At 53.3% G+C, this 11,403-nt stretch overlaps 3 protein-coding genes across 3 annotated transcripts; 2 read left to right on the top strand and 1 right to left on the bottom strand.

Moving 5' to 3' along the window:
- The first annotated feature begins 5,922 nt into the window (after window positions 1-5,922).
- Window positions 5,923-6,479, top strand: M421DRAFT_323221 (uncharacterized protein). The gene has a single exon (XM_033589316.1). The coding sequence runs from the start codon at window positions 6,032-6,034 to the stop codon at window positions 6,362-6,364; it is 333 nt and encodes a 110-aa protein (XP_033452167.1). The 5' UTR covers window positions 5,923-6,031; the 3' UTR covers window positions 6,365-6,479.
- A 1,686-nt stretch (window positions 6,480-8,165) lies between these two features.
- On the top strand, window positions 8,166-8,947 carry M421DRAFT_2535 (uncharacterized protein; the record flags this gene model as incomplete). Its single annotated transcript, XM_033588626.1, has 2 exons — window positions 8,166-8,311; window positions 8,359-8,947. 2 exons carry the CDS (start codon window positions 8,166-8,168, stop codon window positions 8,945-8,947), a joined length of 735 nt encoding a protein of 244 aa, XP_033452166.1.
- Window positions 8,948-9,413: 466 nt separating this feature from the next.
- Window positions 9,414-10,590, bottom strand: M421DRAFT_98955 (EPT/RTPC-like protein; the record flags this gene model as incomplete). Its single annotated transcript, XM_033598684.1, has 3 exons — window positions 9,414-9,657; window positions 9,756-10,078; window positions 10,204-10,590. The coding sequence occupies 3 exons, from the start codon at window positions 10,588-10,590 to the stop codon at window positions 9,414-9,416; spliced, it is 954 nt and encodes a 317-aa protein (XP_033452165.1).
- Between the last annotated feature and the right edge of the window lie 813 nt (window positions 10,591-11,403).

The following is an 11,403-nucleotide window of genomic DNA, read 5'->3' as shown; positions in this document are numbered from 1 at the left end:
TCCAGACACCCGAGCAGGTGAATCTCGCAATCGATGCTCTTGCCAAGGGTATCTACGAGCGTGGATTCGGTGATCTCGTGGACCGCATCAACCGGCAGCTCGACCAGACAGGTTCTGGCGGCGACGACTCACACTTCATCGGTGTTCTCGATATTGCTGGTTTCGAAATCTTCGACGAAAACAGCTTTGAGCAGCTCTGCATCAACTACACCAATGAGAAGCTACAGCAGTTTTTTAACCACCACATGTTCGTCCTCGAGCAAGAAGAGTATGCACGCGAGCAGATCGAGTGGAAGTTTATTGACTTTGGACGCGACTTGCAACCTACCATCGACCTCATCGAACTGCCCAATCCGATCGGTATTTTCTCCTGCTTGGACGAAGACAGTGTCATGCCCAAGGCTACAGATGCCAGCTTTACTGAGAAGTTACACTCCCTCTGGGATCGCAAGAGCAACAAGTACAAGCGTTCCATGTTGACCCAAGGTTTTGTCCTGACTCACTACGCTGCCGAGGTCGAGTACTCGACAGAGGGCTGGTTGGAGAAGAACAAGGATCCTCTGAACGACAATGTCACGCGCATCCTTGCAACATCGTCGGACAAGCACATCGCCCACCTATTCGCCGATTGTACAGATCCTGATGATGAAATTGGCGGTACTCGAAGCCGTGTCAAGAAAGGACTCTTCCGCACGGTTGCGCAACGTCATAAGGAGCAGCTATCAACACTCATGAATCAGCTACACTCGACGCATCCTCACTTCGTTCGCTGCATTCTCCCAAACCACAAGAAGCGCCCGAAGCAGTTCAGTGCTCCCCTCGTTCTCGATCAACTACGCTGCAACGGTGTGCTAGAGGGCATCCGGATTGCTCGTACCGGATTCCCTAACCGCTTGACGTTCGTCGAGTTCAGGCAACGTTACGAAGTGCTGTGCAAGGACATTCCTAAGGGCTATCTCGAAGGTCAGCTTGTCGCAAAGATGATCCTCGAAAAGTTGGGCATGGACAAGGCTCTCTACCGTGTTGGTATTACCAAGGTCTTCTTCCGCGCCGGTGTGCTTGCAGAGCTGGAAGACCAACGTGACAGTCTGATTCGCGACATCATGATTCAATTCCAGTCTGCAGCGCGTGGATTTACGCAGCGTCGCATCGCACACAAACGCCTGTACCGCGCCGAGGCTACACGCATCGTGCAAAAGAACTTCCAGGTATACCTCGATCTTCAATCGAACCCCTGGTGGCGCCTCTTTATCCGCATGAGGCCCATGCTTGGCGCTACTCGACAAGCTGCCGAAGTGAAGAAGCGTGACGAGATGATTCTGCAGCTTGAAACCAAGATGCAGGAAGAGGCGGCGGAAAGGCAACGGGTGGAGGACGACCGACGACGAGCCGAGATAGACATCCAAAAGATCCAAAAGACCCTCGAAAGCGAACGCGCATTGGCTCTGGACAAGGAAGAGATCTTCAAGCGACTCCAAGTTCGTGAGGCTGAACTTGCAGAGAAGCTCCAGGGTGCCATCGAGGACCAGGATCAGCTTGAAGACCAGCTTGATGCCCTGATGGAGGCCAAAAAGAAAACCGAGGACCAGGCTGAGGTCTGGCGTCAAGAGCTGGAACAAGCTGGCCAAATCATTGGCAACCTGGAGACCGAGAAACAGGACCTCGAAGAGCAGATCGCACGCCTTGACCAGCAGTTGCAGGAGCTCGAGGCCGCCCACTCCCAACGCAGTCAAGCCGAAGAATCTATGAGCCAAGAAGTCAAGATGCTACAAAGTCACCTGAGTCTAAGGGAGCGCAAGGTCCAAGACCTGGAGTCAAAGCTTCTCAAGACAGAGCAGGACCTGGACATCAAGCTAGCGGCATCGGACAAGGAAGTACAAGCTAGCAAGAAGCAGATCAAGGAGCTTCTTGAAGAGAACCGACAGGTTCGCCAACAAATAGCCGATCTTTCGTCAACGTCTACAAGCTACGAGGACCTCATCCGTCGCAAGGAAAGCGAGCTTGCCATCTTGAAGGCCGACCTCAAGAAGTACGAGTCTGATCGTCAGATCTTCGATGCGGAGAAGCAGACACTCGCTTCGAAACACGATAGTCTCCAGAGTCGCCTGCGTGACGCTAATGCCGAGCTTGAAGCTATGCGCGCTCAGAAGCAGCAATCAGAACGCGAGGCTGCAGATGCCAAGCGACTTCTCGAAGACCGAGAGACTGAGGACGTACAGTCAAAGCTACTTCGGGAGCAGATTGAGCAGGTCAAGGCTGAGATGTTCGAGGTGCAGAAGGAGCTGAGTCGCGAGAGGCAATCCCGCGACGATGTAGAGCTTCTCGGCGAGCACAAGTACGAAACGCTGCAGCGCGACTTTGATGCCTTGAACGAGTCCAAGATCACCATCGAGAAGGAGATGTATGCCCAGCAGGATGTTCTGCGTCGCGCCACCGAGACTCGTACCGCGCACGAGCAAGAGCGCAGAGAGTATCAGGAGGAGCTACGGAACCTGCGCGAGCAATATCTCAAGTTGCAGGAAGAGAAGATGGATGCTGACGCCGAGGCTGAACGTGTGCAGTCACGTCTAGCTCTCGAGAGGCAAGCTGCACAGCAACAGGAACTTGAGCTTAAGGACCAACAACTCGACCAGCTTGAAGCAGAGCGAGACGATCTCGCTGAGCAAGTGCATAGCCTGACTCAAATGCTTGCTGATGCAGAGGGCTTCAAAGAGCGGAACGACCAGCAGAAAGAACGTCTCGAGCGTGAGCTGGTGACTATCAAGGGCCGACTGACAGCTTCCGAGAACGACAACCGCGCATTGCTCAACAAGGTCCAGCAGAAGAATCTTGACATTGCTAGAACCAACTCACGCGCCGGCGAGACCCAGCGTTCAAAGATCATGCAACTGACCAACGAGAAGTCCAAGGTCGAGGAGGACAACAAGCGCCTATACCGCCAACTCGAGGATGCTCAAGTTGCCATTGCATCCATGGAGAAACAGAAGGAGAAGCTTGAACTGACCCTCGAGGACCTCAACCACGAGATGAACCGCGAGGCGAAGAGCAACCGTAACGCAGAGAAGGCGTCTTCGACAGTCAACATCCAACTTGCAGAAGTCAACCGCAAGCTCGAGACGGAGAGACAGCTGCGTACCCAGGCACAAGCTAACACTAGAGCCATCCAAGCGACATTGGACAACAACAATCGCGAACTGGAAGAGTGCCACAACCAGCTCATGCTCCTTCGCAAGGTCTTCGATCCCGAGTCTGCTGATGTCGCCATCACCTACGATGCGGCCAAACCACATATCTCGAAGGCTGTGGATGTGGCCGAACGCCTCGAAGCTGCTAATCAGGCACTACGCGTGGCCACGGAACGTTACAGCCGTGCGGAAGCACAGTTGGACGACCTGCGAGAGAGGCACGAGGGCGAGCTCAACGAGCTGGACACTCGCCATACCAATTCCAAGCGGGCTTTGCTAGAGGAGATGAACAGTAGCCAGGTGAATCAAGCGAACACAAACCGATCGCCAACGCACAGGAGGTTAGACAGCGAGAACCGTAAGCCATTCTCGACAAGCACACCAACTAACCAACGTCACACCAGCAATGCGATGAACGAGTCCGCCCGCTCCGATCGTACTGTCGACTCCGTCTCCCTCAACAATCGCATGGATATGGCCGCCGAACTCGAACTTGCCCAAAATCAGCTACAAATCTCCGAAATGCGAAACGCGCACCTACAGAGCCAGCTCGATCAGTCACCCGTACGCAGCAACAGTTGGCAAGAGGAAAGCCCGTCGATGAGGCGAGTACAGAAGCTTGAGCGTGAGAACTTCCGCCTTCACGACATGCTGGACGATTCTGCCAGGAAGGTCTCTACGCTCGAGTACAACTTACGCTCTGGTCAGCTCTCTTACCAGGAAGTTCAAACCAAGTCACACGAGGAGCTCTTCGAAGTTTTGAAGTCGCAGGAACAGTCCCGCAAATCTATTGTACAGGCGCACAACAATGCCATCAATGAGTTGGCGGACGCTAAAACTGCTTTTGATGACATCAAGCAAATGAAAATGGCCCTGGAGGCCGAACTCCGCGAAGTTTCGACAGATCTGGATGAGATGGCTTCTGAGCGTGAGCAGGAGCAGGCCAATCACAATCAACTTCTACAGGAATTTGCCGACCTTCAGATTCGCTTAGATGACGAGACATCAACACTCCTTGATGTTCAGTCCAGCTTGAGTCTATACAAGAACCGTGCCGACGAGTACTTCAACAAGCTTGAGCAGGCGGAAATTGCTGTGCTGAAAGCCTCTCGTGCTGAGCAGTTCGCCAGGACGCAGGCGCGCGAAGCCGAGGAGACTTGTGCCACATATATGGCCGAACGCAAAGAGATGGATGGCATGGTCGAGGACTTCCAACGACAGGTGCAGCAATACGAAGAGCGTGTGGAAGACCTCTCTACCGATCTGGAGGCCGCACTGCAGGCCAAGAAGCGTCTTCAGAACGAACTTGAAGACTACAGGAGTCAACATGCACACGATATCGAGGACGGAGAGACCTCTCTTGAGCAGACACGCAAGAAGTACCAGGGCGAGCTTTCGACGTTGACAAACGAGCTCGAGCAAGAACGACAGACAATCATCTACATCCGTGAGGAGAATGGGCGTTTGCGCGAGGAGATCGAGGAGATGAGGAGTAAGTGGGACGATGAAGTCCTCAACTCCTCTACCTGGGCGAAGGAGAAAAACCGTCTCGAGATGACACTGCATGTGGTGTCGAACTCTCGCGATGAAGCAGCCAATGCTCACAACGAGGCTCAGTCTAAGATCGTAAACCTCTTGTCTCAGGTTCGAAATCTCCGCACCAATGTAGACGATCTCGCTGCCGAGCGTGACTCTGCCATGGAAGAGAAGAAGCGCCTTGAAAGCCGACTACAAGAAGCTGCAGACCGATTGGACGACCTGTCACAGTCTGAGTCACCAGCCATGCGAAACGCCGCTGCCTACGACCGCGAGCTGCTCGAGCTCAAGTCTGGGCTGGCCCAGCAGGAAGACATTGCTGCTGCTGCTGTTGGCAAGATGCGCCGTGCTGAAGCTTTGGCACAAGAGTTGCAGAAGGACATCATTGCTGAACGTGAGGCAAACGTACAGCTGCACAGGGAGAAGGGTCTTGTTGGCAAAAACCTCAAAGACCTCCAATTACGCCTGGTGGACCTTGAAACCAAAGGCTACAGCGGATCAGCTGGCAAGGACGTGCGCTTCCTCCACGGACGCATCCAAGAGGTAAGACATTATTCACATGATTTTTTAATATCGACTGACCACGCGTTGCAGCTCGAGAAAGCACTTGAGGACGTGGAATCAGCTCGCCTATCTGACTCCCGTGCCGTCCGCAACGTCGATCGCACAGTCAAGGACCTGCAGTCGCAAATTGAGCGACGCGAGAAACAGAACGCATCCATCAATGAAGACCTCAACAAGGCTCGCGACAAGATCTCCAGCCTACTTTCAACCATTGATGAACTGCAGTCCTCCGATTCGGGAAATCAGCTTGTCGCTAAGCGCGCCGAGCGCGAACTCCGTGATGAGCGCGAGAAGACCACTAAGCTTGAGCGCGAGCTAGAAAACTTCAAGAACATGCGACTCGAGCGCAGAAGTCAGCTTGGTGTCCCTGGCATTGCGGCTAGTGATGCTGGCGATGCGCGGTCGAGACGCGGCTCCTCCATCGGTCTGCTCATGGGCGAGATGGGCGAGGCTGCACCCGGCGAGAAAAAGTACGGCAGTTTCCGTTCTGGGTTACGACGTGTTTCCGGCCAGAAGGGTTTTTTGTAGTTGATGGGATCTCTGAAGGGGAGGGGTCGTTGACGAGGTCCCAGGTCATACCTATTTCTAGCCCATATTTCCGCAGAGAAGCAGTAGAGGATGTGGGCAGTCCAGTCACTACATTTACACAAGTCAGAGAGGAAGGGAAGGGAAAGAATACTGTCACTATCGCAGAAAAAGAGAGACCGAAGGCGACTTCCAGAGCGCTGGTTATCGCTGGTGCGGGCATGCGGAGGAAGCATAGTTATGATACTGGCGTTGGTCTATTGGAGGACATCGAGGAAGTCGAATCAGTCCTTGAGAAAGACTCGGTACTCAATCAGGCTTTCCTCGATGGAGACGCTGACGAAGACTACATGGAAGCAGAGGGAGGTGAAGACGACATGGAGACACTCGTCGAAATTGACGGCGAGCTGTACAAAGAAAAGGAGGTTGAAATCGAGGTCTCGGACTCTGAGCCTCCGAGCGATGTTGAGTCTGACGCTGGGCCTCAGGACGGATGTGGGATCAAGCGCAAGCGGACTATTAGGGTTGTTATCAGGTCCAGGGCGTTTCTCTGAGTGCATGGTTGTCGATATTGGGATGCAATGATTGCTTGGTTTGGCTTGATGGCGTTCTAGCGATATATCATGGTTGCGCTGTTTGGTCTTGCAATGATATTTCTTTACTTCGGTCCGTGTGGTTCCTTCCTGCTGCAGTTGTGTCGTGCGGCTAGTAGTACACTGGTGCCTTCACTCATCTCACCCTGCGCCTCACCCTAGTCCGCCGCTTCACCTCCTCAACACACCACGCTTCACTCCTATATGACCCTCGTCTTCGCTGTGCATACCTTTCGACCGTGATGGCATCGATCAGCGATGGGCAGGTCGCACTGGCTGTGCAGGCACCTCCAGTATGCTCGCTATCTACGACAGCTTGCCCGCGAATTACCAAGCCACGATACTTGCGCTGAACGAGAAGTCAGTATAGAATCTAGCGTGAGGTCTTCGAGTGACAGCATCAGATATTACAGCTCGCAAAGTGCTCGCTTTAAGAGCTGGATCGACAGTTTCGACCAGCCCCATTCGTTCAAGATTCAGCCACTCCGATTCCTGGATCTGCCGGCAGAGCTGCATGTCAAGATTTTCTGCTATGCAGTCACCCAAGACTATTCGCCGTAGTTTTACTGGTCCGTCTATTCAAAGATCGAGCGGAGGGACACAGTTCGAACCCTTCGATGTCCAAAGCTATTGGGCAACCTGCACAAAGCTGTATGCTGAATCAGCCAATTTGTTCTGGGCGATGAACTCTCTTGACTTTGGTGATGATTTGACCCGCATGGGTAACAAGCTCGACTATATCCGGAACAATATGGGACACCGTACGCTGGTCGAAGAAGCTGTCACCTTCTTCGTACACAACATGCAATCAGCACAAACCTCTCCAACCCTCGTATAACTTCGCTTAGAGTTGACTCCACATGCCGCGTCCTTCCACTCGGAGTTTTCTCAGTCGCTCAATAGGTTCATTACGACGCTGAAGAAGCATACTTCGAATGTTAGATTTGTGATAGTGGACAGAAGCTGATTGCCTCCCAGCTTCTGGCTTGAAGTTCAACAGAAACTTGAGGAATTTCGAGAACGCGGTAACAGGCTCACGTTTTGCGGATCTGGGTAGATTCTTGGCGCTCAGCCTTGCTCAAGAGGGCATTATCGGTATCAGTAGGGACTGGAAAATTTATCCGAGCCTTCCTGGCAGTTCCATTGAGGGAACCAAGCAGAAGCTTATCGCCGCAGGAGTGGAGCAAGTAGACAAATGGATCAACAAAGGGTTTTGAAGTTGGGAGGCAAGGGTAACGAAAGAAGAAGGCCAGCATCTTACACGATAGGTGCAAAACCTGTCATACTTGATGAGCACGGTCAAAATGGGTTCGACGATTACAAGAGCGATCTTTTTCATCCAAGACCTCAAGAATGCATGGATGTAATATGCACGACCTTCCAACATTTGACATTGAACGGCCACGCGGGAAAGGTGCGATCAGGCAGTGTCCTCGCCCCAAGTTACTTTCACCTAGGCACTGCACTCGACCATCACAATGCTGCCTGGCTACTAAGGTCCAACGCTCGCGAGATTGACAGCTCTCACAAACATATGTTTTCTGCCATAGATCTACTCGTGCCGCAAGTCTCTGTGAATGAGAGTCCTTGGACCTCCAGACTCTCTCACCTTCGCAACCTCACATTGGGGTCCGTGCACAAGATCTGCCTACGTAAGTACCCTGTCGTCCCCGCTCTTTCTCTTCCACCGCGATTTATTCATATCTGCAGACACAGCCTCTGGGTTTCACTTCGGCTCAACGACCAACACGATTTTCCGGCTATGACTTCATCTACAAATGAAGCGGGACCAGAAGTATTGTCCGGTTCAGTGGCCGCTGCTCTCCCGCCAGGACGAGAGGCACTGATGACCTCTCACATGGAAACACAGCAGGATGGCGGCTTTGCGCTGCTCGAGATGAGCGAGACGTACGTCAATTGATGCCCACCTTCAAGCACGTGCTGACCCACCCTAGTTATCTTGAGGACCGCAAGTTCAGAAATATGGGTGATGAGTACCTCAGGTTAAATCCACGCCAGCCGTTCCGCTTCATGGACTTGCCCACCGAGATCAGACTCATGATTGCCCGCCATTTTATGAAGTCCGATAACGATGGAGCTCTACTCTGCCGTTGGCTCGAAGTTTCCTCGGAGAGACGACGCGGCACATTCGAAGGCATGGATAAGCTACTCGCCCTTGCTCAGACCAGCAAAAAAAATCATGCTGAGCTTTCCACCGTAGTTTGGACCGTTAATACCTTCCATTTCCACGGAAAGTCGGCATGCTGCCTCGATTGCGTTATGTTTCTCAAGGAGATGGAATGGATTCGAGAAGCCTCCCAGTTCCTCTCGCGCAACACACCATTCCATCACGCAGAGCCAATCACGCTCCACGTAGACCTATACCGTAACAGCGCCACATACAATATCGACCTAGTTGCAGCCTGCTCTGTGTTCTCAATCATTCATCCGAAGGCTGAGTTCAGTGTCTGCAATTCAAGTTGGGTACTGACAGGCTTTTCGGTGGACCGAGTCGATTTATCTGAGGATCTCACGTCTGCTTGACGTTGGTAGGGAGTTAGCAAGTGGCCTCTCGCATCCTCAGGTCCGCTGCATCCCCTGGAGCTGGAAGCTGCGGCCCCTGGTCTCCAGAGACTTCATCGAGAAGGTAAAGTCACAGCTTATTGCCGCAGGTGATGAAGAGGCTATGGATTGAGTCACAAAAGGCTTGTGAGATTGGAAAACGGGCAGTAGACGCAATTGGGGTTTTTCAGGGTACATGGAAAGTCGTGGGCTCCATAAGGTTGAAGCCCACGGCAGTGGCGAGCTCAGTACTCACCAAGACTTCGGTGTCTGACATATCAATGCACACTCTTATGACAGTCGCAACTGGACTCACTCATTCTTCACCCAGCACTTCGCTCATCCACAATCACGCATGCACCCCTAACCCTTTCAGCCCCTCAACTAACTCCCCATCATCCCCACCCACTCCCTCTCCAGGACAGAATCCCGCCCCCTCGCACCCACCCTATGCATCGAATCTCGTCCCAGCGACTCTCTCAGCAACCCACATCACCGTCTGCACATGCAGACTCGATTTCGCCTCGCCACGATGAACCCGATTCGAGCCGTGAGCAAGCGCCTGGTAAACGACTAACTGGTCCGCCATCCACTCGTCAACACACCCGCCATGCGCGATCTCGGGGAGCAAGTCGTCGGATACTTTGCGCACCATGTGCGGGACGATGCGTGTTGTTTTGCCCGCGCGCACTCTGTCGTCTTACAGCCAGTCGCGGCCGAATTTCATGTTGGCAGAGGATGTGGCGACGAGGAGGAGGTAGAAGCGTATCTCATCGAGGCTGGCTCGAACGAGATGGTTATATCTGGGCTCTGCGTGCCGAAGAAGTGGGCACGGCGCTTTTCCAACATCAGGTCCAAGTTGTCGCGGAAACCGTGCTCGCTTCCAAGCGGAGCTATGATGGTCGCATGTTTGCTGTTTATTGCGCCCCGGTCCTGAAGATGGAAGGCGGGGAGTGCGCTGGTGAGCGGAGTGATGCTGAATGTGGTGCTGCCTAGACGGGTGCGCCTCTGAGACCAGCCGCGGGAATGGAGGGTTGAGGATATGTGAGGGACACCGATGAGGGAGAGCATTGGGATCAGGACTTGCAAGACATAGTCTAGTGATGGCGAGTTCTGTCACGGGCAGAAGAGGTCTACTTAGCAGGCCTGTTTGGAGGTACTGATGTACATACATTTTACCTCCTTTTTGGCTGCGACAAGTTCGATGCATTGGTTCCTCCTGTGATGCGGAGCTCTACGGCGGCCTGTGCGCCGGAGAAGAGTATGTATGGTAGAACGGCCTGGAGCACGAGGGTGATGCCTCCTGGTGTGTTTTGGCTGATTGAAACATGGCCCGCTAGGAGATCGGGGTTGATTGATGGTAATGTGTGCGGTCTAAATGTGATCTCTTTGCTCTTTAGGCCTGCACCACTAATTTGCGCATTGCTGGCTCGGCCGAGCCATAGCATCGATGTGAGATGTTGGACCTTAAGACCACCACCGCTAGAGCGCTTGCCTCGTATGTTGGTGATGTGGATAGGTTTCTTGATGAGGCTGGAGAGGCCCAGGGCGACACGTAGGAGTTGACCACCGCCTTCCAGCGTAGTGCCTTCGAGGTGAATGGGCTCTGGCTCTGTGCGAGCCATGCTCTGTGGTGAATCAAGACGTGATTAGCATACTCGACTTAGAAGATGCAATAAAACCCGATTGGTGACTCTCCTATGTCACAAATTTTAGGAGGTCGTCAGTGTTTGACTGTGAGTGACTTGTCAATAAAATTGGGTTTTCCAGACTGTAAAGTTGCATTCGAATTGTGCTGCTGCCTGAGGGGTTGGTCTACGAAGTCGGTCTTGCGGGCTAGTACGTGAGTCGATGTGAGCATTCACCATGGAGTCATAGTGTGGGCTAGCCGCCCGAGGCACGGAGGATTCTTCCCTTGGTTTCCAAGAGAGTATTGATGTTACTAGTAGTGGGTGCGTCCGGCGTAGTGGAGAGACGTGGCGCTATCAGGTATACAGCAACTGTAGTCTACTGTCGATCTGGGGATTATGGTGCGCGGGGAGGAGGCTACGTAGCTTGACAGCGGGCACAAGTGACGTCGTGTCACACCGTGTCCGCACCGTCTACAGGAGATTTTAGAAAAGCGTTTCGCCCGCTTTCGGCTCGCTCTATAATATTACTGACGCGTTGAGGTTGGTAATCTTACGCCATCTAGATCCAATCGGAGGCTTCGCGTGTCCGTGCATCGATCTCCCCGGCATCCTTTCGTCACGACCAGGGCGAGCTTTTTGAATTCCCTCATCGCCGTCACAGTCCGCCCAGCGTCCACCGCCATGTCGAGTGCTTCCATAGCACGCCCATTCAAAAATTACTCCAGGTAGACAGCCCGTCCGCCCCGCGACACAATGCGCGGAACCGCGGCGTTCGCGGCGAAGGCCTGGCACGGCCCGGGCAACGGA

This window comes from Didymella exigua (assembly GCF_010094145.1).
Source record: "Didymella exigua CBS 183.55 unplaced genomic scaffold M421scaffold_5, whole genome shotgun sequence".
In the NCBI taxonomy this organism is placed as follows: Eukaryota; Fungi; Ascomycota; class Dothideomycetes; order Pleosporales; family Didymellaceae; genus Didymella; species Didymella exigua.
This window is presented reverse-complemented; position numbering and strand designations above follow the sequence as displayed.